At 43.3% G+C, this 26679-nt stretch overlaps 1 protein-coding gene across 1 annotated transcript in view; it reads left to right on the forward strand.

Annotated features, from left to right (window-relative positions):
* CFAP44 (cilia and flagella associated protein 44) overlaps positions 1–26679 on the forward strand; it is a 79895-nt gene that overhangs the window by 5292 nt on the left and 47924 nt on the right. The window contains exons 3-13 of the mRNA XM_066621260.1: positions 1265–1348; positions 4119–4290; positions 7356–7518; positions 9281–9383; positions 11039–11255; positions 13076–13190; positions 15003–15167; positions 17781–17936; positions 21311–21358; positions 23650–23749; positions 25407–25501. Coding sequence (XP_066477357.1) covers positions 1265–1348; positions 4119–4290; positions 7356–7518; positions 9281–9383; positions 11039–11255; positions 13076–13190; positions 15003–15167; positions 17781–17936; positions 21311–21358; positions 23650–23749; positions 25407–25501 — 1418 coding nt within the window. The remainder of the gene's footprint in view (positions 1–1264; positions 1349–4118; positions 4291–7355; positions 7519–9280; positions 9384–11038; positions 11256–13075; positions 13191–15002; positions 15168–17780; positions 17937–21310; positions 21359–23649; positions 23750–25406; positions 25502–26679) is intronic.

Below are 26679 nucleotides of genomic sequence, written 5' to 3' on the forward strand. Positions count from 1 at the left end.
CTCAGATATAGGCTGCAATCCTATACACATTTACTTGGGAATAAGCCCCACTGAACTCAGTGCAACACAATCCTAACCCACTTTCCAACACTGGTATAAGAGCAATGCAGCTCCAAGGTAAGGGAACAAACATTCCCTTACTTTGAGGAGGCCTCTGTGAGTGCCACCGGACTTCAGGATCCTGTTGCCACCTGACTTCAGGATCACACATCCCTTTGGCACAGCTGTGCAAGTGCTGTAAAGTTGGTTAAGATTTAGGTACGTCTGAGTAACCATGCATAGGATTGTGCTGTTAGAAGACTGACAGTGCAATCTTATGCTGAAATTGTGCCAATGTCATTGCAATGTTCATCAGATCCTAAATCTGTTCAGCACAAAGGGGGAGGCAGAAGCAAGAGCCCAGGCAACTCCAAGCTGGTGCAGCCCTCCAGTATCGATGGAACTCTGCCAGTATCAATGAAAATTCCGGCACAGCCTGCCAAACATGGGGTAGTTTTTCAACGTTGGTGTGATGTCATCTAGATGTCGGCCCAGTATTCAAGGAGCCAATCACGACATCCTTCTCAGCCCCAATGCCAGAAGCCAGAGAGGCACTGTCAACGTGAAGCAAATAGAGATTTGTGACAGGCATAGTGATCAGCCACCACTAGGATAATGCCCACTCCTCGCAGTCCCCAGAAATGAGCAACACAGCAACAACCACAATGACACAAACACACACATGACACAAGGATGCTACAGTACCTTGTTTTGGAGGAGCCTGCTGTGTGATGCCTGACTGGCTGATGCCAGCTGACATAAGAAACAACTAGGATGGGGAGAAGGAATCCCTATCTGCTAGCAAAGCAACAAGAAGTCTGTTCAGGTCAATTTTTATGGAGCGGTATTTAAAAGAGGACAATAAGTGAAGTCACCAAACATCTCATCCCAGTAGGGTGCTTGTGCCTTTGCAAGTTACCTGATAGAGAGCCAATTAACAGGTGTCAGTGAAATCTGGCTACACTAGTTAATTCACTATCTGCCATGGAGTTTGCAAACAGCAGCAGTCTGTCTGGTAGGTAAGCAACCTCTCGGAGAATCAGCTAGGCCAGTGGTTCTCAAACATTTTCGTGCTGGGACCCACTTTTTAAAATTATATTCTATTGCAACCCAGCTAGCTTTATGATAATACAAATCTTTGCATTGTTGAGATGATTTTTCTTTGCCACTTTAGAATCTTTACTGAAGGAAAAAGGCAAAATGGTTATAATTTTCTTATTTGCAGATAAAGAATCACCTGAGGGCCAGGAAGAAGAAAAGCCAGATGAGGATGAATATGGTGATTATGAGGTTGAAAAAGGCAGCGAGGGTGAGTTTTTGGGCTCAGGATAATACATACACTGTCCTTTCAAATTTTTGGTATGGTTACTTGCATTATCTAGGACAGTGCTTTTCAAACTCTCTAGGAGAGTTTGAACTGCTCTAAGTCATTGTGGAGGCAGGGGGGAGGCAGTGGTGGTGGAGGGAAGGCAGCGATGTGATCCCCAGGTTTGCGCCCTCAGGGAGCTGCAGGGGCTTGGTTGTACTTACCAGTGCCTCCTGCAGCCTCCCAGGTATGTGGGGAGTCCTTCATGACTCTCTGCTGGGCTCCCCAATGCTTCAAAAGTGAAAGTGGAGTGATTGCGCTCCACTTCCGGTTTAGCTGAAGTGTGGTGCGATTGCTTCACTTCTAAAGCATCGGGGAGCCCTGCAGACAGTCGCGCAGGGCTCCCCGCACCCCTGGGAGGCTGCAGGAGGCACTGGTAAGTACAACCAAGCCCCTGCAGCTCCCTGAGCGGCACAATCCTGGGGATCACATCCCTACCTCCTTGCTGCCTCTGCCCCATAAGGGGAAAGAGGCCAGGGCCCTCAGGTGCCCCAGTTTGAAAAGTCCTGATCTAGGATTAAATGTAGAACCAACAGTTAAGGTTAGTGGGCTGGGATTTTTTAATTAATCTTGAATGGTCTAGGACCTGAAATCCTACTCAGCTATTGGGCAGAACTGTCCTTGCCATTCCACCCTCTTACTTGTCCTCTCTATTAAAACCACAAAATGTGTTGTCCTTCTCCCCAGATACTTCATATGGCTTCCCTTTCTGGAACTGCTTTATTCTCACAATTTAAAGGCAAAAATATTTTATAATTAACAACATTGGATGTAATCCAGTAGAACAGTGTTTCTCAAACTTTTAGCACTGGAACCCACTTTTTAGAATGAGAATCAGTCAGGACCCACTGGAAGTATTGTGTCCAGTTCTGGTCGCCGCATCTCAAAAAAGACATAGTGGAAATGGAAAAGGTGCAAAAGAGAGCGACTAAGATGATTACGGAGCTGGGGCACCTTCATTATGAGGAAAGGCTACGGCGTTTGGGCCTCTTCAGCCTAGAAAAGAGACGCTTGAGGGGGGACATGATTGAGACATACAAAATTATGCAGGGGATGGACAGAGTGGATAGGGAGATGCTCTTTACACTCTCACATAATACCAGAACCAGGGGACATCCACTAAAATTGAGTGTTGGGCGGGTTAGGACAGACAAAAGAAAATATTTCTTTACTCAGCATGTGGTCGGTCTGTGGAACTCCTTGCCACAGGATGTGGTGCTGGTGTCTAGCCTAGATGCCTTTAAAAGGGGATTGGACAAGTTTCTGGAGGAAAAATCCATTATGGGTTACAAGCCATGATGTGTATGCGCAACCTCCTGATTTTAGAAATGGGTTATGTCAGAATGCCAGATGTAGGGGAGGGCACCAGGCTGAGGTCTCTTGTTATCTGGTGTGCTCCCTGGGGCATTTGGTGGGCTGCTGTGAGATACAGGAAGCTGGACTAGATGGGCCTATGGCCTGATCCAGTGGGGCTGTTCTTATGTTCTTATGAAGTGATATCATGATCAAAAGTGACATCATCAAACTTTAAAATTTTTAACAATTCTAGGCTGAAATCCTACCCACATGGGTAGGATTTCACATTCTGCCAAATCTCCCAATTCCCTTCTAATGTCTGCTTTTTGGCTAATTAACACCCCCCTTTTCCAAGAAGCACAGCTGTGGTGTGCAAAGGAATAAACACAGAACTTCTTATCTATAGCATTTAACAAGAATTTATTGCTACAAACACATACACTCCCTGCAAGTCCTTTTGTCCAGAGGCTTTCCCTCCCCAAAACTCCACTTAACTCCGGGGGTAATGTCTGAAGCCTCCAGTCCAAGTCCAGTGTCCAAAGCACAGTCCAGTCTTCCCAGTCCAGTATTCTGCAGTAGAGTTCCTCCTCTCCAGCAGTGTTCTCTCCAGCAGAGTGTCTCCTCCAGCAGGGTCCTGGCAGTCCTCTCTTCCTGTAGGTCTGGGTCAGGTAGCCCTCTTGGTCGGCTTCCGGCTGGGTCAGCGTCCTGCTTGGCCAGCGCTTTGCTCCTTCTGAAGCTGCCTTTTATCCTGCAGCCCCTTGTTAAGTCCAAATTCAGCTCAGCTGTAAGCTACCTTGTTAAGCCCAAGTTAGGCTCAGCTGAGCCATCTCTTCAGTCCATGAGTCCACGTCCATTCAATGTCTCATCAAGGTCAAATGAAGCACAGGTGTCCATCAGAGTCTCCATTGGCCTTGATTGATTACAGCTGTGGAGCCAGCCCTGCCCTTCCCAGAACTGTCAACCAGTTGTCAAAACATGGAATAGCTGGCATCACCACATCATCCACCTGATGATCTTCTGATCTTCCATTACACCACACTTACCCATTAAGTCCCATTTACTATCGTTGTTAAAAGCATATACATAGTAGCCTGTCAAAAGTACAGATCTGTAACATTTCCCCAAATGCAGTCACCTCCCATGGTAGCATCAAAACCAATATATTAAAAATAAAATATTGCAATGAATGGGAACCCACCTGAAATTGGTTCATGACCCACCTAGTGGGTTCCGACCCACAGTTTGAGAAACACTGCAGTAGAATATTCAGATTTTCAATATCTTAGCCCCCATTTAGAAATTGTTCCACATGCATTGTAATCTGTTAGAGAAACAAGGTAAATATATATGTATTATATTGAATTCTTTATCTGTCTGAAAAGTATATACTTGTTTATGCTGATCTTTTGAAATCCAGAAGAAGAGCTGACTGTAGAGTCTGAAAAGCCACCAGAACCAGAGAAGAAGAAGAAGAAAGTTATAATAGAGAAGAAAATCTCCGAAAGTTTCTATTATAACTATGAAGAGTTGTGCTCAATTCCGTTTGTGACTCCAGATTCTGGCATACCTCTTAATCTTCTTACCCTCATGTATCCGCTTTCTCCAGTGCTGCATGCATCAAATTTCCTTCTATAAGTGCAACAAAGCATGATTCCAGTCTCATATGAGTGAGAATATATTCCAAATGTAAGTGAAATAATTTCAGTTCTGCTTATTATATGATATAGTGAATGGTGTGGTGGACTGTAGGAGCCTGGGTTCAAATTTCTGCTCAGATGTGGAATTCACTGCGTGGGTTCTGGCAATGAGCTATCTCTCAGTCTAACTGCCATGCAGGGTTGTTACAAGGATAAAAAGGATCATGGAGAACCCTTGTAGCCTGGCTTGTAAGACAAGATGGAGTGCAGATGTGATAAGCAAATCAATAAACAAATATAAAACTGATTCAGAGAAATTAGGGATAAGGTCTAGTCACCAAATTAAAATATTTTTGGCTTTTAATCCTATTGTTTATTACCATAATATAGAAAATAGTATTTTTATTTGCCATAGTAATTATAATGCTATAAAGAATCAATTATATGCAGAATATTATGATTTCTCTCAAATTCAGAAGTAAAAAGTTGTATGTTAAAATGTTCGTCATGGAGCTGTTTGGCTTTGGCTTTTTTATAACAATAGTTTTTATTTTCTTTGGAACACAAGGTGACACTGTATTCTGGGCCAAATAGCATGAAATGTAATTTGACCCTCATGTTCTTTTTTCTTTATTTCTTACTTTCTTTTTTTGTAAACAGAAGCTGTGGGCATGAAGGATATGGATTGGGACTGTGGTATGTGAGAAGGGCCTATACCCCTGCCACAGTCTGAGACTAGCTACCTTTCAGTTGCTATTAACTAGAAAAAAAGGTCTCATTCAAACCAATGTATTCCCATCCTACTTTGGGCAGACAGATTTTCCAGGTTTTTATATGGTTTCAGTAGTCTGCAAAACACGTGTGACCAGATATAACTGAAGGACAAAAGTTTGTGTGTACACTATGCTTTAGTCAGTGGAACTTACTAGAACTCTGTCAAACCACTTTCAACTCCTTGTCTCCTGCCTCTGTCAATTCTAACAGATATTTCCCTAGACCAGGAATGTCCAAACTTTTTGGTAGGAGGGCCATATCATCTCTCTTATACTGTGATGAGGGCTGGGAAAGAGGAATTAATTTACATTTTAAATGTGAATAAATTTACATAAATGAATATATTAGAGATGGAATTTATATGAATGAATGAAGGTCTCATGATAGCTCAAGATCTTGGGCAAAGCAAGACTGGCCTTTCCTCTACTGTCGCTGTTACTTCACAGATGTGAAACAGCAAGCAGCGAAGGGAGCTCTTGGCCTGCAGCTCGCATGAGAGGTCGAATAGTTGCAGTAAAATCATGCAATAGTTCTCAACAGAAAAACTTAATAAGAATTATTGCTGTGGTGCATTCTCTCAATCCCTATGGAAAGCATTTCCTTTGTATTTTCTTTAAAAGAAAATATTGATGAAAAGAAAATATTGAGGCATTACCAATCTCCTCTACACTATTAACAATACAATCATATAGATCTGTACTTTAAAGCAAATCTAATTGTGTTCAATTAGCATTTTGGCAGCATAGGGGTTCAATACTATTGAGCTATAGCACCAGTGCTGAGTTTCAGTTCCAGCACTAGCCATAAAGCACGTTTATGTCACCCTTAGAGTAAGGAGCACCTGACTAGCACTGGGAGGATACCAGCTGGCAGTGAATACAATGGCAGACTTCCCCAGTCCTGTGCCCAGGGCAAAGGTCTGCAATGGTGCTCTCCCTGCAAGATGCCACTACCCCCTGTGCGTGAATATGCACCCCCCACTCATCAGATTGCAACGGAGCCATGTGCAACTACAGGACGAACCGGAGAAGCCATCTGAGGCTTCCCTGAACTCTTAAACTTTGCTTCCAGAAAACTGCATTGGGAACCTCATTAAGGCTTCCGTGTGGTCCTAGAGGCACGCAGAGCTCTGTGCCCGGGACATTTGACCCTTTCAGTAAATGGCAGGTCTGCTACTGAATGAGTAGTACCACTGGTCAGTGGTGTGGGTTTGGGGGTGGGAGAGGTGTTCTGGGGGGGAGAGTGGAATGAGTGAGGGGCTGGGGAAGGAGGGGTGCGGGACTGTCAGAGGCCTCCTCCACCAGATCCTATCCTCCGTGTTGGGCTGAAAAACCTGACTTGAGAGGTTCTCAGGTCTGTACTGGCGAACTAGCCAGCGCAGACTTGAGAAGCCCCATTGTGGGGCTTGTGCCCTTACTTGAGTTAAGGGGATGAATGTCCCCTATTTTGGTGCCACTGCACCCAGCAACGCCAGTACCCATAGGAGTGGGCTGCTTGTTCTTTTAAGGCTGTCATAAAGCATGACACACCATTCTGTATGGCCTGGCTGCTACTGCAAGAAGCAAATGGCCAGGTCAGTGCACCAGCAATCCATCTATGTTACCCAGTACTGATAAGTCAGTGTAGGGGGCAGGAGAGGGATGGGGCGGAACAGGGCAGAGAAGGGGTGGGGAGGAGGGCAAATTGACGCCAGAAAGGGGGTGGTATCAGAGGCAGTGGTGCTGCCAGTATCCTATCCCCCTTTGATCTGCTTTCCTATGTCCACTAGGACCTGTGCCAGCAAGATCATTGGTACAGGTCTGAGTAGACCAATTCAGGGGGTGAAGGCTTAGTCCTGGGCAAGAAAACAAATTTTCCTTTACCTAGATGAAACATCTAGGGCCTGATACTGCCCTGCAGGATATGGTGTGCACCCCGTTATGGTGGCTACATCACTGTGCAGGAGTAATGTGGGCTTGGGCTGTTTCTCTCAGCATAAGTTTGTATAGGACTGTGGCCTAAGATAACTATGCGAGAAATGAATGGGGTACAAATATTTTTATAATATATAATCCATTTTCTCTCTTTTGTATAAAACTATACTGTTATTTACAACTTCACAGTACACCTTACAAGTAGGATTGCAATACAACGTACTGTAGTTACTAGTGTCATTCTGGGTTTTATTAATGGTGTCTTTATTATTATGTGGATGAACTAAACCTGCACAGCAGCACTTATTTTCCTTAGTAAGAGTTCTTCAGGCACTCTTTTGGTTATGATTGCACTAAACGGTCAAATCTTCACGTGCTGGACAGTCAAACACTTCTCTACATAGCTGGCAATCAGCTTGTATTTCTGGACTTGACTTCTAAATCTCAGAGATACCTTCGAAGCACGAGTGGTGGAGGAATTGGTGTGGTCACGGTATGATATTCTTGTTTTATCTTGCAAGATTTTTGCTTGAGTTTTCCCTTAGTAGCAGAATATACAGCATTCTTTATGAGAAGATTTCTCTCTCTCTTCTTGAAAAACGTATATTACATACACTTGTAGTTTGGTCTTCATATTAATTTTTTTAAGCATTAATAGCCGCTGTGGGGGTTGCCAATCTGAACTGGGACCTCAGTGCATGGTATTTTACCTTTTCCCACCTTGCAACAATGTGGATGAAAATCATGCCTCCAAGGTCCATGTTAGCCCAAGAAAGAAAGAAAGAAAGAAAGAAAGAAAGAAAGAGAGAGAGAGAGAGAGAGAGAGAGAAAGAGAGAGAGAGAGAGAGAGAGAGAGAGAGAGAGAGAGAGAGAGAATAATGGTAGCTTCTGGGGTACAGTTTTGATTGGGACTACAATGAGTTGGGAAAGATTAAGTACCCCTTCCCCATGGTCTGCAGTCCTGCTTGGGAGCCCTGAACTTGCTACTTACACTTGGAAAAATTATGCACAGCCAAACTATGCAGTTAAGATACCATGTAGTTTTTGCCTGCATGAGAAATATTTTAGCCTGTTATCAGTACCAGTGCTTTTCAGCCGCTGGTACTTCAAAGGATAGTAGATGGTACTTGGTCATGCAGATTGTTCTACATGTGTATGACATGTTACCACTATCTCAACATCAGAAATTGAGAGACTTGAGGCAGTGGTGCAACAGCCCAGATCATGCCTTTCCAAAGAGAAGTGGCACTTGAAAAAGTAGTGAATATAAAAGTTGTCCTTGGATAGAGAGAAAAAAAAGGGGTTGAAAAGTCCTGATCCTCATGGGCTTGTGGTGTTCTAGACTAGAGCAGCAGTTCTCAAACATCTTGATCTCTGGAGCTCTTTACACTCTTTAAAGGACTCTCGGGGTGCCCCGCCAGCTGGAGTCTCTGTGTATCCCAGAGTGATGGCTCAAATCAGACAGGGGGTAAATGGTGACCAGATATGGTGTGCTTGTAGAGCCCTTGAAGGAATCTCAGGGAGCTCCAGTGCTCCTACACTGAGAAACACTGTTCTAGAGCAGGGGTGTCCAAAGTTTTTGGCAGGAGGGCCACATCATCTCTCTGACACTCTGTCGAGGGCTGGGAAAAAAAGAATTAATTTACATTTAAAATTTGAATAAATTTACCTAAGTTTACATAAATGAATATATTAAAGATGAACTTATGTTAATGAATGAATAGCTGAAGGGCTATAAAAGGCCTTGCACAAAGCAAGGCTGGCCTTTCCTTTGCTGCTGCTACTGCATCACAGATGTGAAACAAGAAGCAGTGGAAAGAGCCCTCATCCCTCTCACGTGAGAGGACAAACAGTCACAGTCATGGTGAGAGCAGTTGTATCGGGCCAGTGTGGGCTCCAACAAATCTCCGGAGGGTCAGAGTCTCATTGGAGACTGTGGGCTCCCTGTGGGCAGCATTGAGAGGCCTTGAGGGCTGCAAGTGGCCCCAGGGCCGGGTTTGGGCACCCCTGTTCTAGAAGAAGAGGTATTTTATTGGTCAATTTTTCCTATTGATCTGTCTTTCTTTTAGAAGTATTTAACACTGAAGTTCAAATGTTCAAGGGACAACCAAATAATTTGGAGTATGGGAAAGTTCAGAAAGTTGGGTAGCTTGGGCCCACCACTTAGTAATCTTATAGCCGGTAATTTATAACTCGGTATGTGACTAGAGAGCTGCAAAGGGGATTAGTTTAAAAAAGGTCTTTGCTTCCACCAGGTACACCCTAATAAAAGACATTTTGCCGTAGGAGAAAAAGGATGGAAGCCAAACATGATTATCTATGAATATCCTTCCCTAATTCCATACAGAATATTACGAGGTAAGTGAAAATATATATACAATGAAATAGTCTCAAAATTAAAACTGTGCTTAATTTTAGATTTTTTGTATGTCTAGATGAAGGTGCGTTGCAGGTAGTAGCCCTTCTTTTAAACAATAAGTTCTTTATAACAAGTAGGAAAATCCTTTGCAAAATCATGTGATAACAGATTCTTTTCCACATTCATTTTAGAGGAAAGGAAATGGAGATATGGTTAAATGTCCAAATAGTAAAAGAAAGGCAGTGTTAAGGTGTTAATTCCACATTCTTCATAATTGGTTTTTGTTTTGAGAGCCCAATCCTGGGCTCGACGCAGCGGCTTAGTGCCAGGCGAGCTTTACCTCCGGGCAAGCCTTACTGCTGGGTGAGTGCCCGTGCTAACCCTGTGCTGGCTGGCGCTGGGCTAGTGCCAGGCAGGTGCCTGGCCTCCACTGCTCAGCAGTTGCATGGACTGCCGAGCCACGGCACGGTAAGCAGGGTTGGGGAGTAGGCAGGGAGAAGGTGTTCCGGGGAGGGAGGCAGGCGGAGGGCGGAGAGAGGACAGGGAGGAGGTGTGACGGGGAGGTGGGAGGTGGGGAAAGGGCAGGCAGGAGGTGTGCCGGGGGGAGGAAGTGGGGAGGGAGGGAGGTGTGTAAGGTGGAGCTCTACTCCACTGGATTCTGTCTGTTTGTGTGGGGCTTGGTGCCCTACACAAACGCTTTTACCTTACCGCTGACCTTTTCGGCAGTAAATTGAGTAGCCCATTGCAGGGCTACTTCCCTTCCCTTACCTGAAAGTCCCCTTCTCCCAAGGTGCCGCCCGCAGTAGCCTGTGGTGCGCAGGATCCGGTGGCAGCCGTTTTTAGTGCCGCTGAAGCTGCGTGCCATGGAAGCTCAGGATTGGGCTGTGAGTTACCTATCACTGTGATATTGAATTAAAATTTGGGAAATTTTCTTTCTAATTTTTTCTAGGACACAATTTGAATAAAACAATGTCAAGCAGTCAAATATTTTACCATACAGTAATATCTTTTCCATTTAATGTGTACTAAGTGCAATAGCAAAAACATGGTAACAAAAATGCATCTTCACACCCATTAGAATCTGTAATCTGTAGTGCATAAATTAATAAATAACTTGAAGATTTTTAATTAAAGTGGTTTTCTGTGGGCTCCAGTATCAGGGGAGAAAGCATAATAGTGAAAGAATTGTATCAAAGATTTATTTCCTTTCTGATGATGCTCTTTCCTAAGGAGGAAATATACCTTGGGATACAACCCAAAGGCTTTCAATGCATATACAGTACCCACAGATATAGATATATGTTTCAATACAGGGCTGGTTTGCCAGGATTTGGTATGCTACACTCCTGGACAAAATGACCAAACAAATTCAAGGCTCTGCAGGTGCTTTGAAGTGCCTTTTATTGTTTTTTAATTTTATCTTTTTATATTTTAAAAGTGCAGTATAATAAAAGTATAAGTAGGTACGTACATTCATTGGTCTAAACTAACAGTTGCTATGTACTGTGTTATAATCATTTCATGGATGTGCTTAAATAAGCAAATATCTGATTTGTATTACATATGAGCTGATTAGCTGGCAAAGCTGTAAGTTTTCTTGACCTGATATTGTATCAAGGATATTGTTGATATTGTTGTTTCACTGTATCTCTAGGTGGAACTGAGGAAGCATATGCATTTGCTGACTTTAATCATTCTGGCACCTTGATTGCAACTGTTGGGAGCAGCCCTGACTTTATGTTGACCGTCTGGGACTGGAAACAGGAAAAGATTGTATTGAGATCAAAAGCATTTTCTCAAGATGTTTATAAAGTCACCTTCTCTATTGAAAATGAAGAACAACTCACCACATCTGGTTCAGGCCACATAAAGTAAGCTAACTATCAGTAAGACTTTATCTGGAAGAACAAAAATGTCATGGAGGCATATGTATTAATTCTCTGGGATCTCTTGTCAATGAAATCACAATAATAAAATGCTGTATCCCACTTCAATAATACAAGAAATTCTGATTTATCAGTTGTCTTCCAACATTACTGTTTCCCAATAACAACCACATTTTATTTAGTTGTATAAACCAACTTGGAGTAAAGACTGCTCCATTAACCTTCAGGAATACACAGAAGTATGTTTGCATTTTAAAAATATACAGAAACCTTTGTATTGGAACAGTGTATGGATAGTTTTTTGGATTAGCATTCTCCTGATTTTTGTTTCACATTCCACACTAGAGGTGTACAGGTTTTGTGAAACTAAAGTGGCTTCTCAAATTTATTTATTTAAAACATTTATACCTTATCTTCCCAAGAGCTCATGCCATTTTACAATACTCAGTAAAATTGCCGTAAATTAGGATTAGATTAAAACCCAATCATATCTAGCATAGGAGCAGCAGCTCCAAATGGCTGCTGCCGGATCCTGTGCTGGATTCAAGCAGGCAGGAGGTCTTCTCGGTGGGAGGGATCATTCGTCCCCTTACCCTGAGTAAAGCCCTAACCTGCTGTATTTCACTGGTGCAGACTTGAGAAGCCCCATGTTGGGCTTTTGATTCCAATATGGGGGACAGTATTCAGCAGTCCCACCTACCTCCCAGGCCTGTCAAACCACTCATTCCATCCTCTCTCTGCTCTCCCCCAACCAGAAACACCATATGTCCAGATACCAAATGCCCAGATCAAAATCCATCTTATCCACATATCATAAACATAAATAAGGGTGCAATCCTATTGTGCACTGGAACAGGCAATCCAGGAGGCTTACACTGTATCCAGCATGAGATAGGGCAACACAGTGGCTCAGCCAAAGGTAAAGGAAAACTCTTTGCCTTACTCTTGGGTAAACCACTGCAGCCCCTATGGGTCTCTTCGGACTTGCAACACCTCCTGAAAGTGGCACAAGTCCAAGGAGAGAGGAGCGTCTTGAAGCTGCTCTGCGCTGCTCGGGGAATGGGGTTGGGATCCAGCATAACTGCCAGGTCCCAGCCGCACCTCCCGCTCCCTATCTGCCCGCCCCTGGGACCACCCTCCACCCACCGTCCCCCTGCCCTGGAACACCTCCGTCCCTCTTCCTCCCCGCCTCCCCCCCCACAAGGTTCGGTTTCTCTGTCAGCACGGATGTTTGTCAGCCTCTGCACAACTCACAAGGAGGCACAAACGTGCCTTATGCCACGTTTGCAATGCTTCTGGGCTGGTGCAAGGGGCTTGTGCCAGCCCAAGGGCGCCTCAGGATTGTGCTCTAAGAGCACTATCCTAACTCCTTATGTCAGTGCTTTCCATCACTGGCATAGCGGTGCCAATGGGACACGTGCTGCATCCTGCAGTTGGGTGTCACACATGGAGGCCTCCTCAAAGTAAGGGAATGTTTGTTCCCTTACCTCAGAGCTGCTTTGCCCTTATATCAGTGCTGGAAAGCACTGACATAAGGGGTTAGGATTGCGCCCTAACTTGCATATGTCAGAGCTGACCCATGCCAAAATAAAGGAATCAATCCAACATCCAATCCAAATGTTCCACTGATTAAGTAAGACAGGCAGATGCTATATGCTGTAGATTGTGACCACTGTTTACTGTTCATTCACACTGTTTACTGTGACCACTGCTCATTTAGAATTTATTCGAGGGTGACTTTTTTCTCTTTTTTTAAAAGTTCACTGTAAACAGAGAGGAGGTAACTTTAGGTTTTGTATGGTTAGGTTTTGGAAGATGGCCCTTACTTTTACCGGTCTGAAACTACAAGGAGCTTTGGGTAGGTTTGGAAAAACTGCACTGACAGATATTGAAGGATATATAGAGCTGCCAGATGGGAAGGTGAGAAACAATTTTACCTTAGACTTTTTCAGAAGAGCTTCTTAGTGCATTTACCGAGTTAAGGGTGGGTCAGTGGGTGGCAGAGATAGCCTTTCAAGTATTTGTTATTGCTGACTGAGAAAAGCTTATTTATACACAAGCAATTTGTGATATAGAGTGGAGGTCTGCTGATTAAAGGATATGTCAAAAATTCCACCTAAAACAGATCTTTGGATCCCATTCTAATAATAGTGCTATTGAAGAGAGAATGGTCATCTGTTATTTTGAGGTGATGCCTGACTGAACACAGAAAGATGCTTGTGGAGAACCTGAGCTCTCTCAATCTGTAAATACTTGCCTCCTCAAAGTTGCTCAATAGCTATTTGTGTCATATCCTTAGGTCAAAGTTTCCTGTATTTCAGAAAGAAGAAAAATCCTTCCTAGTTAGTTTTCATGGTGCTACAAAGAGTGACTAGGCTGTATGAAATTAGAATCCAACCAACCCTTCATTACACTAAATATCTTATCACTAATTTATTAGCAAATATATCTACCTTCTGTGTACACAATCCTCTACTCAGACATAAGTCTGACAGGGAAAGGGACTCCTGGGCTGACCAAGGGCAGTAGCATCTAGTGGTTAGTACACACACAGGCCTTTTTGCTTCCCACTTTCCCTTTACTGGACCAGCAGCGGAATCGGGGGAAAAACCTTGGTAGTTTGTATCCGCTGCCACCACCCCAGGCAACAGAGACTAGGCAGAGGAGGGCCATCTGGGAAAAATCTCCCTCCCAGGAGAGCACTGAACCCCAGGGGTTCTTATTAAAATTCAAACCCATAGTAGCATCTGCAGGGTGAAGAGGCATGGCCATCCACTGAATTACCTGCGAACATGGGCCAGGTAGAACCTGTAAAAATGCTTGACTGGAAAAAAATAATAAAAACTTTTCACCAACTGGATGCAATAACCGTGAAAACCCAGCTGATGAAGCTAGGATGCTGCTCAGTCCCCCATCCCAGAAACCAACCCCCACATTACCAGACTTTTTTAAACAAAGGACAAAGGCTGCTTGCAAGAGGATGCCTCAACTGCTGAACTTCACAGGGGCTTCTTCGAGGATTGTTGCATGGAGCCTATTATGAAAGTGAAAGACACTTCCACGGTCGTAAAATGGCTGCTTTCAGCATGCAGCGCTCTGTTGGTGGCCATTTTGCATGTGCTGCTGCAAGATGTCGCAGCGCTGCAACTCCGCCACTGGACCATATTGTCAGGGATTAGGTAAGAAAGCAGGGGTGGGCAAGGAGAAGCGAGAAACTGCTGGTATGGAAGTGGCAGGAGGGAGTGGATACGGTGGCAGTGGTGCATGCTGGATCTTATACCATCAGTTCAGAAGCTTCCCACCCCTTTCTTTTCCTTAGACTTGCTCCAGCCAAGGAGCTGGCACATATCCAAGGAGACCCATTGGTGAGCAGGAAGCTTACAGAGTGATAAGGGGAAATAATTCCCCTTCCCCCCCCCCACCTCCTGGTCCAACGCCTGCTGGATAAAGCATGCATCTTTTTGACACGGCTGCATCAGTGGAGGGGAGGAAGGACAGAGTTGGGCTGTAAAAGCTTTCAAAAGTAAAGAGAAAAATGGACAAATAATAGGGAAAAAACGGGATTAATCTGTTCCATTGTGTTCATTGAGTTTCCAGAAAAGTTTGCATAGGATTGCAGCTCCACTGCAAGCTTCACTTTCATAGGAAGTAATGTTTTCCACTGTGTCACTTTCTTGCATACATTTATATGATGTAATGTATTTAATGTATTTTATTTCATTTGTATGAAAGGTGCTGTCAGGTTCAGAATGGGGCAACTTGCTACTCTGGGAAGGAGGTCTCATAAAAGTGGAACTTTGTCGACCTGGCAGTAAAACTTGTCACAATGGCCCAATTAATCAGTTAGTTCTGGATGAAGGAGAGGTGGTCACTGTTGGATCAGATGGGTACATCAGGGTGAGTTTTTTTTTCTTTTTCTTACAGACATGTTAACCTGGTTAAAAATGCTTTAAAAAGCATGGTTGATTAACACTTTAGCATGACAATCATAAGCTTTGGGCTTGCACGGTCATTTCTCTCCTTTGCCTGTGAGGGCAATGTTTGCTAGTTTTGTTAATGCTTTAGAATAAGCCAGAATTTGTTGTGATGTATTAACCTGGCTTTGCATATACAGTTGTAGACTGAGGCCCCAATCCTATCTATCTTTCCAGTGCAGATGCAGCCACAGTGTAGTCCCAAGGTAAGGGAATAAACGTTCCCTTACTCTGAGGAGGCTTCCATGCCCCTTCACCGCAGGATGCAGCACATGCCCCATTTGCATGGCTGCATCAGTGCTGGAAAATGGGATAGGACTGGGCCCCAAGTCTATGAAGAAGTTATGAACTAAAATAACCCTGTTTACCAAGCTTTGTAAAATATAAAAACGCTTAACTAATCTGACTTTGGGCGCAATCCAGCCCTTGACCTTGGCCGGAGCTAGTACATTGCACCGGCCCAGGAGGTTCACAAACGTCCTGAAAGGCATGTTTGTGTCTCCTCAGGAGTTGGCTAGGCAGGTGTGCAGAGGCTGGAAGAAGCCTCCACGCCAAAGGAGGCACCGAGGCATGTGTTGGCCCGGCTGTGGGTATGGCCTGGTTGTGGCCCGGCAGTGGGTGGCACTGGGGGTGGGCGGGTGGGGAGCAGGAGGCGGGGCTTGGATCCAACAGTTATGCTGATCCCAACCCCTGTTCCCGCGGAGATCGTAGAGGCTTCAAGCCTGTCCGCGGATTTGACGTCTTTCCCAGAGGTAAGGGGAAAAGTTTCCCCTTGCCTGTGGCTGAGCTGCTTTTGGCCCCTTTCCTATGATGAATATAGGGTAAGCCTCCTGGCCTGCCTTTTCCAACACAGGGTAGGATTGTGTCCTTAATTAGGTTTACCGTTAATCTCATACTTGAGAGTCAATATGGTTGGCACCAAACAAGTCTCTTAGATATGTATGTTCCACAATTGGAGTGCAACCACGGAAAAGGGCCTTTCTCCAGTCACCACCTTCTAAAGTCAAGGACTCTTGACTCTGAAGAGCAGATCCCAAAGAGCAGGCAGACTCATGTAAGATCAACCGGTCCTTCAGACAGTTTGTTGACTGACAAGCACAGTTTACATAGGTGAATGATAGTACCTCTTTTTCAGATATGTGACAATGAAAGATTCTTTTGAGTTGCCCCTTATCATGATAATATGGCAAAAGGAATGGCAAAAGGCATAGCAAAAGGAATGAAAATATGCTTTCCTGTCCCAAAGGGGTTCATAGTCCTATATTAGAGAGAGAGAGAGAGAGAGAGAGAGAGAGAGAGAGAGAGAGAGAGCCACCAGCAAAAACCACAGAAAGGGACATTATGCTGAACTGAATAGAGACAGTTTCTTTCACTCAGTATATGAGAGCTACCACTTTAAGAAATGTCTCTTTGTCCAGATAGCAAGCACTTCTCCATTGACCTCTATTTTGTCACTGTGTTTTCTAAAATGAAAGGCTTTGGCATTTGGAAACAATACATAATCCCTGCTACATACAATACATAATCCCAATGTATAATGTACATTCTGTATAATGTATTTTATGTATACATTATACATATACATATACATTATGTATTATGTATTATGTATAATGTACATTATGGATAATGCAAAAGAGAGCGACTAAGATGATTATGGGGCTGGGGCACCTTCCTTATGAGGAAAGGCTACGGTGTTGGGGCCTCTTCAGCCTAGAAAAGAGGCGCCTGAGGGGGGACATGGTTGAGACATACAAAATTATGCAGGGGATGGACAGAGTGGATAGGGAGATGCTCTTTACACTCTCACATAATACCAGAACCAGGGGACATCCACTAAAATTGAGTGTTGGGCGGGTTAGGATAGACAAAAGGAAATATTTCTTTACTCAGTGTGTGGTCGGTCTGTGGAACTCCTTGCCACAGGATATGGTGCTGGCGTCTAGCCTAGACGCCTTTAAAAGGGGATTGGACAAGTTTCTGGAGGAAAAATCCATTACGGGGTTCAAGGCATGATGTGTATGTGTAACCTCCTGATTTTAGAAATGGGCTATGTCAGAAGGCTAGATGCAAGGGAGGGCACCAGGATGAGGTCTCTTGTTATCTGGTGTGCTCCTTGGGGCATTTGGTGGGCCGCTGTGAGATACAGGAAGCTGGACTAGATGGGCCTATGGCCTGATCCAGTGGGGCTGTTCTTATGTTCTTATGTAATGTATACTATTATACAATACATAATCCCAATACAATACAAAACCCCTGCTAATTGGATAAGAGGCACTTTTTCACATGGGTACTCCTTTTTTTAGCAAGGGGAGAGTAACTGGCCCATCTCACCCCAGCAGTGTCTGTTCTGGTGGCTGTCTGCTGGTATTCTTTTGCATCTTTTTAGATTGTGAACCCTTTTTGGACAGGGAGTCATTTAGTTATTTGATATTTCTCTGTAAACCGCTTTGTGAACTTTTAGTTGAAAAGCGGTATATAAATACTGTTAATAATTAATAATAATAATCTGTTTTTTCTTCCAAACTGCATAAAGGTGTGGGATTTTGAAACAATAGACACAGCTGACGTGATAGATGACTCTGGACTGATGGCAATGGAACAAATGAACGAACTTTTAGTTGGCAAGCATGTCAATCTGAGCTGTATGGTGAAAATTCATGAACGTGGAGAACCTGTTTGGTATGCCCAGGTAAGAATTTTGATCCTTCTCAGTTGTATAGGATTATTTTGAGGACACACATTCAGCAGATGGTGATCAATATATTGCTCTGATTCAGGAGTGAGCTTCATGTTTTTTCATGTATGTGATGTGTTGACCCCGTAGCACTTGACAGAGAGCAAAACCAAGGAAAAGTTGCTAGAAGGTGTCAATGGAAGGCTTTCAGAAAGTCCTCCATTGACACTAACTCAGGGCTTTTTTTTTTTTTTTTTTGGCCTTTTTCTCTAGTATGTGCCCCATGACATCATCACAAGACCTCCTGCCAAATCTGTTCTGGTTAACATGCAAGATGTGGCTTTGTGGCATATATCTTATTACTTCAAACTTATTACTTATTCCACGTAAACAGTCATGCAGCCCAGATTCTTTGGAGCTATAGCTCTCTGTTTTGAGGCAATTACAGTTGTGTTTCCTGTAGTTCTCATATTACAGTTCTGCCTGGAGATATATTTAGTGTGCAAGATTTTTGCTATCTAGTAGTTTCTGGGTTTTAAAGCAGTTGCTTAGAAATGAGGTGATGGGATGTTGTAACTGTCCAAACTTCATTGCCCCCTGTTGCAAGTCTAGTTCAATGACATCATAAAATCTTGTAATTTGGTGGAAATGGTTTAAGCTTAACAGTTTCTCCAGTGCTAGTGAGTCAATTGTTCTGTATTTTTTCAGCTAAATAGATGGCATAGTCCAAAGAGATCCAGTGGAGGTCAGGTGACCTATGGAGAGATACATAAAAAATATTTTTACTTCTCCTGGGCTGGCTGGTTGTCCCCCATCATAGCGCTGCATACTATGGGCTGGTAGGGAGATAAGATTGCTAGGGAGATAAGATGGGGAGATAAGATAACAAATAAATAGAGGTGTTCTTAAATGTTTTTATTTTTGGCAGAAGACAGTGCCCCAAGGAAAAAGTGCAGAAGACAGTGTTATATGTTTTTATTCCAAGGGTGCATTTTTATAACTCAACTCAACAAACCTTTATTAGGTATAGAGTTTTACAGATAATAAATCCAGGCAGTCCAATATATAGATATATGTTAAAAATACAGAATAAAATAAAAGTTAAAAAACAGCAATTTGCTTGCAAAATTGCTCCATGTTGCTTGAGTCCAATAGCTTAGCATGCTTCAAATTGCTCAAATATAAAAATTTTGCAACTGGAAAGGTCACAAGCTCAGAATCACCTGCCAGCAGAAACTGTAGAAAAGCATTCTCAGGGAAACCTTTTTTAATTCTTAACAATGGAGAAAGATACTGGTTTCTAACACGATTACTAGCACAGTGCAAAACAATGTGAGTAAGGGAGTCTACCTCTCCAAAGCCATAGCTACAGAATCATTCTTTCCTCGGGGCATTTCTAAACCTGCCAAGTAGGTCTTTAGAAGGCAACACATTGCAGCGGGCTAATGTGAAAACCCTCCTTGCAAAGGGGCACTCTAAAAAGGTCAGATACTTTGGCTGTTGACCAAATGTATTACTGAGATGAAAATTCAAAGGGGAACATTTTTTCTGTGCTACACCCAAAATCTCTTGCCTTTCTATATCGGTTCATCTTGTTGTCAGGAGCCTAATGGAAGCCTCAAGAGGAGAAACTCTTTGTAGATCCTCCTTGAGACCCATTTGTCTAATTTTCTTATAGAATAGAGCTAGGCAAGGTGATGACAACGGGTCAGTCAGTAGCCCCTTTAACAATGGGTTTTGATCAGCCCTGAAGCACACTTTGGCCCAGTATTTTAAGAAACTGGACCAGGCTAGAAACTCCAGCCTATATCGCCGTCTCCAGGCAGAGTGCAGCACACTGTGCAGTGTGGTACACCAAGAATTTTGTACAGAAAGTTTGAATGGATCTTTTCAATCATACCATTAATGCTGGCATCCATACAGGGATGCCATACAAAATTTGAGGGGTAACTTTGGCATTAAAAGCTTGGAGAGCAGCTGGGATGAATGTGTTACCCCAGCAGAAGAAAAAATGGGTTATAGCCTGAACAACTAGTTTAGATGAATTAGGGCCCAATCCTATCCAACTTTCCAGCATCGGTGCAGCTGCAATGCAGCCCCGAGGTAAGGGAACAAATGTTCCCATACCTTGAGGAGGCCTCTGAGACTGCCTCCCCAATACAGGAAGCAGTGCATACCCCACTGGCACAGCAGCACAGGCACTGGAAAATTTGATAGGATTGGGCCCTTAATTATAGTAAGACGATGGGAAGACCAGGAATGCCGGTAGTGAAACTGGAGAGCAAGATACTGGAATTCCCTGACCTGGTGTATTGATTTTCCATTAAAAAACCAAGACTGTGGTTTCCAAGAGTGCCCAAATACCACAATCTTGGATTTTTCATAAGTATTTTTATAAATAATAATATATAATAGCTTTAAAAGTGTCTTGGGTAGGTAATATAGGTGGTATAGTGTCAGCAGATGCAGTCACAGTCATTACACAGTCCATTAGATGTTAGAAAATGGTTTTGTTTTCTTGCAGATTTGGGGTTTTTTGTTCTTTTTTACAAAAATGAGAAGGGCAGAAAGCAGTGATATGTTTTTATTTTGGTATCACTGAAAAATCACACTTCTGCATATAAATTTTGTGCTTATAATGATTAAAAGAAGTTGGAGAACCCACTTGAAACATGAAAAGGGTCCAAGGTTGATAGCTGAATCATCATTCAATTCACTGTTATGAAGTTTCTGTCATTTCAGTTGCAAAGCTGCAAGGAAGCCAGGTGTACTTCTCTACTGTGAACTCTGTTTTTATACTGCATCTGTCTTCACACTTAATTACTCCAAACTAGTTGAAATCAGTGGGGCAAGTAAGGGCCAAATTAGACTTCTTCCTAAATGTGCAACTTAGCCTGATAAGAGTATAATTTTAATAAATAGGGTGCAGTGGTACTTACAAAATGTGGCAGAACCATGATGAGGGCATTTTAGTGGGCATTTTACTACTTTGTCCTTGTCATAGGGACTGCTGGTGAAGCATTTTTAGTTTTTAAAAATTTCCTTTGGAAGTCAATGGAATTAAAAAAAAAAATACACAGAAATAGCTCAGGAGGGACCACAATCAGGATCAAAATCATTGTGGGAGCGAAGTACAGTGCCTACCTTTAGTACTGTACTAAAGATGCTGTGGGTTTGCCTTATTTCATGGTTGCCCCCATTATAATTATATCAAGAAATTTAACCCATTGGGTCATAGTGTGCATTTAGGCATAAATCTAGGTTGGCCCTCAGGGTGTATTTTTTTTTAAACCTCAGTAGGACTTCAATGTAACTGACTTTTTCTAGATCCAAGCCTGTCTGTTTAGAATAGGATGTAAAACAACCAGGTGTGATGTTTTCTTCTTTAGGATTCTAATGGAGCCATTTGGAAACTTGACCTGAGTTTCACAAACGTTGTAAGTTTTTGTTCTTATACTATTTTTTTGTGTTTTTTTCCTCCTATTATTCCTCATTTAATATATGATTTATACCTTATGGATATACATACATACATACATGGCTCCCTGGGGAGCTGCGGAAACCAGCCAGAAGAATCGCAGAATCCTCGTGGAAAAACCTGCCACCTATACAATGTATAGAATTTTAGCCCTTGTGGGGAGCTGCGGCCAATGGCCGGGAAGATCAAGGGAGCTGAAAATTTTTGGGAACCACTGGTTTATATAAGTTGTAGCCTCAGGTTGCAATCCTAACACTTTCCTGAGAATAAGCCCCATTGAACAAAATTGGACTTACTTCTGAGTAGACCTGGTTAGGATTGTGCTCTCAGAGTCTAGGTGCCCAGTTTGCATTTTAATATTTTTAGTAAAAATTATATAATTAGCAAAATTCTGACACAAAACATGCATATTTACAAAAGTACCTAAGAATTGTATTATCATTGCCGTTATATTGTTCATTCCAGTGTCCTACAAATACAGGTGATCTTTCCACAAATCCATCTTGTGACTGTCATCCTTAAGTTCTCTAATTATTGCCATGCTCTATTCTTAAAAGCAAATCAAATATTTTGATTTATTCTAGTGAGAAGTAATGTTCATTTTAGTTGCTATTAACAAAGCACTACTTCCATATCTAAAGCATTAACCAGGTCTTTCAGAATTCCTTTGAAAACCACAAGTGAATTGAAAGGGTAGCAGTTCTCAAACTCTTAGGGAGAGTTTAGGATGCTGTAATTGTTTCTGGGGGAGAAGAGGGGGCATTGACACGATACCATGATCTCACCACTGATATCATGATCACACCATCGTAGGGAACAACAGGGCTTTTAAAAACTTATCTTGGGATTGCTATGGATCTCCGGAGGGTCCTGCAATATGCTTTAAAAAGTGACTTCTGGATTTTCCACAAAAACCAGAAGTGTCTTTTTGTTAACTATTTACAGGAGTTTGGAGGTGCTGGGAGGACTGCAGAAGGGGTTGCAGACTCCCTGGAGAGTGACATTTTCATACCTTTAAAAGGTATTATGAGGGCTGGGGAAGTCATTTTTGTTAAATTATGGGTACAGATCCTAAAGAGATTATATTTCAGATAATTTTCTTTAATACTGAGAAGATTGTTAGGAACCATTTTCTATACAAATAACCATAAAGTTTATAATATATAGACCCTCTATCCCATATTTAACTGAAACTTCTGTTCATCAGGGATCTCTATATCTCCTGACTCCAGTTAGAGTCCTTGTTAGAGCTTTTGACTTTTTAACTACTAAGGGCACAGTCTTAACCAGGTGTACTCAGAAGTAAGTCCTATTGTGTTCAATGGGACTTACTCCCAGGAAAGTAAGGTTAGGATTGCAGCCTTAATGGCAGCCCAATCCTAAAGTGGCATTGCGCCAGTGCAAGCACCACTGTGCCGGCTTCTGTGTGTTGCAAATGTGCCATAAGGCACATTAGTGCCAACTTGAGAGTCCGCCATGCCAGCACAATTTGTGCGCAGCCTGATGGTGCCAGATCTTGCCCCTGTACTGGCCAGAGCAGGTAAGGTAAGGAGGAGGGTGGCAGGAGGGTCTTCTGGAGGTAGGAAGGGGTATTTCTGGGTGGGGGAGGGCGGAACAGGGAAGGATCAGGCCCAGGATGGGGTGGGAACGGCTGTAGCAGTACACACTGTATCCCTGGGCCCAACCCCTGCGTATATTTTTCTGTCTTTAGCCAGTACGATATAGTGCAGTGGTTTGCACCTAAAAAAAAATTTACCAGCGGTAAAGACCCCTTGTGGTTGTCACAGAGTGCTATGCCATTCTGCACAGCTGCTGCAAGTAGGCTGGTCTTCATACTGGTCGGCCATCCATGTCCCCCGACACCTGTAAGTCAGCATGGGAGGAAGGCAGGGAGGTGAGAAATGTCACAGGTCTGAGTAGACCCATTCAGGTGATGAGGGCTTACTTCCAGGCAAGGGAACAAATGTTCCCTTACCCAGAGGAGACCTTTTGGACCTGAAACTCCCCTACAGGACACAACATGTGCCTCATTACATAGTTATGCTGCAAGTGGCGTGAGTTACATAGGATTGGGCTGCCCATCTTTTTATTTTGCTGCTGTAAATTGATTATTAGTTGTTCTAGTTTGAATGACTGACATATATCAGGGAGGGGCTTTAATGGCATATATTCCTAGGTGACATTGGTACACACAGCGCACTGTTCCAAACAGCCTTCTGAAGAAGTCTGTTCTTATGTTCTTCACTGTAGACTCATGATCCAGAATGCCTCTTTACTTTTCATTCTGGAAAAATAGAGGCCATAGCTGTCTCTCCAGTCACATATATCCTGGCTACTACTGCGCTTGACCGTGAGTTCATCTCTTTCCTTCTGATTCTTCCTTTATTCAGTTTTCAGAGTTGGGTTTGGTTATATCAATTGACATATTCAGAGAAATCTGTCCAGTGATAATTTACAATGATCACAGTAAACTAGTCTTATTTCTTCAGTGTCTCACACAAATGACATTTTTATTAAATTTTGTGTAAACCCAAGTAGTGTGCTTTTTCCTATGCTGCCTAACAGCCCAATCCTATCCCTGGTGCCACTACCAAGTGCAGTGGTGTCAAAATGGCAACCACTGTATCCAGCAACTGCTGGGGCCGCCAGAGGTCTCCTTGGGGTATGGGGGCATTCATCCCTGTCCCCCAAGGAAAGCCCAAGGCTCCGCAATGGAAAGCCTCAGGTTCTGTTATTTTGCTGGCACAGACGAGAGAACCTCCATGTTGGGCTTTGCAGCCCAACATGGAGGATAGGATCCAGCAAAGCTCTGCCGGTCCCAATCCCCCTGGCCATTCACTCCCCCAGCCCTGCCCTCCCCTACCATATCCAGTGGTAATATAACATTTAGGGCGCAATCAAGAAAGGCCCTTGGGCCCATGCAAGTCCCTTGGGCTTAAAGCACTTTCATGCCACTGGTAGAGGAGGGAGACTGGCGTGGGCTCTGCTCAGCTAGGACAAAAGGTAAGATCATGCTGGCTGAGCTAGGCCATTGTGGGGGTCTGGGGGATGTGGGGAGGGTGGGAGAGAGGTGTTTGGAGCGGTGGGAGGTTGGCGAGCCCGTGGGTGGGTGGGAGGTAAGTGGAGGTGGGGCCAAGATCCAGCATTTATGCTGGATCCTATCCCTGTTCCTGGACAGTCTGGGGCAGCTCTTGAGGTGGCACAGATCCAAGTAGCCCCATTGGGGCTGCTGCCACTTTACCCAGGGTAAGGGGAAGTGATTCCCCTTGCTCCAGGTTGAGCTGTTTTCAGCTCGAACTCTGCCTTGGATACGGGGCAGTCCCGCCAGTCGGCCTGCCTTCTCCAGGGCATGTTGGGCTGCTCAGAAGAGAGATAAAATATGGATAATATATAGAGCTCTAATAATTCCTTTAATCTTATTTAAAAGCATCTGATAACCATTAATCTTCACCACAAGTCTGTGCAATGGGTTACTATGACTCCCATTTGCAGATGGGAAATGTCAGAGAGATATGTCAGAGAGTTATTACTATATCTTCTGGAAGGCTACATTGTTAGTTTAAAGATGGATAAGAACCCAGTTTTCCTCAATGTTAACACACTAATCAAGCTGCATCTTTCTGCCCAAAATACTGTTTCTCTTGAAGACATTATAAAAAGCTTGAATACTACAAATTACATGAGATAATTTCTATAATTGAAAAAGAATAGTGTTTCAGTTCTAATTTTGATATAGCAAAAATTACTGCTTAACCTTTGGGAAGTTAGGGCCCAAGCCTAACTTTCCAGCCGTGATGCAGCTGCAATGCAGCCCCGAGGTAAAGGAGCAAATGTTCCCTTACCTTGAAGAGGTCACTGTGACTGCCTCTTCCCCACTGCAGGAAGAATTGTGCACCCATTTGCCATGGCTGCATCATTGCAAGAAAGTTGGATACAATGGGCCTTTGGTGTTTCAAGGAAGACATATCTTGCGTTTTTCCTACTCACCTGTTTGCTGTTTAACACAGGTTCAGTACGTATCTATGACATTATTGGTAAAGTGCAGTTGACTGAGATGAAGTTTAAGCAAGGAGGAACAGCACTGATTTGGGCACCAACAGTGGTAAGTAGTGCAAGATTGGATTGGGGAGCAGATAGCTGGAACCATACTGGTGTAATGTACCAGTGTGGATAGTGATATTTCATATAAGTTTCCCATGTTCTTTTGTTTATCTTCTTCCTCCGGGTTTATTTCAATCCCGTGTCACTGATTTCCTCCATAAGAACATAAGAACAGCCCCACTGGATCAGGCCATAGGCCCATCTAGTCCAGCTTCCTGTATCTCACAGTGGCCCACCAAATGCTCCAGGGAGCACACCAGATAACAAGAGACCTGCATCCTGGTGCCCTCCCTTGCACTGGCATTCTGACATAGCCCATTTCTAAAATCAGGAGGTTGTACATACACATCATGGCTTGTAACCCATAATGGCTTTTTCCTCCAGAAACTTGTCCAATCCCCTTTTAAAGGCATCCAGGCCAGATACCGTCACCACATCCTACGGCAAGGAGTTCCACAGACCGACCACACGCTGAGTAAAGAAATATTTTCTTTTGTCTGTCCTAACTCTCCCAACACTCAATTTTAGTGGATGTCCCCTGGTTCTGGTGTTATGTGAGAGTGTAAAGAGCATCTCTCTATCCACTTTATCCTTCCCATGCATAATTTAACTAGGGCTCTCTTTAATGTTCAAGAGCAGCATTATTTGGTAGCTTTTGGATAGGGACCCTTCAGAAACTGATGTGGGAAAATTAAATTAGCATACTCTTAGAAGCTATGGGTGTATTGTGCAAAGAAGATATAGGGACTCTTTGCTTTAAAAGGAGTTACTCAATTTTTTTTTCCTTTGTGGATGGCAAGGATAGGCTAACCTTATTTCAGATTCTCAAACCTGGATGCTCTGAGCCACCCACTGGGTGGTCAGATCATGGGGCTACCCGAGCAGGAGGGAGGAGGCACTGACAGCCCCCCTTTACATGGTACCCAGAGCATATGCCCTGCTTTTGTGTCCCTAGATATGTCTCTGTCTAGTCCATAATAATAGAGGTATAAATTATAAAACAAAGTGTTATCAGCATTAACTCTTACATGTTAAGCTTAGCAGTCCCTTTTCTCATTGGCCAGAACAAAGGAAGACAGGAGTAGGCCTGTTTCTTAATGAACAATTGGTTACTATTGCTTTCTCCCACCCCACTTGTTTATTTAGAATAAGACAAAACAAAAAACAAAAACAATTAAA

Source organism: Tiliqua scincoides, chromosome 3 (genome assembly GCF_035046505.1).
Source record: "Tiliqua scincoides isolate rTilSci1 chromosome 3, rTilSci1.hap2, whole genome shotgun sequence".
In the NCBI taxonomy this organism is placed as follows: Eukaryota; Metazoa; Chordata; class Lepidosauria; order Squamata; family Scincidae; genus Tiliqua; species Tiliqua scincoides.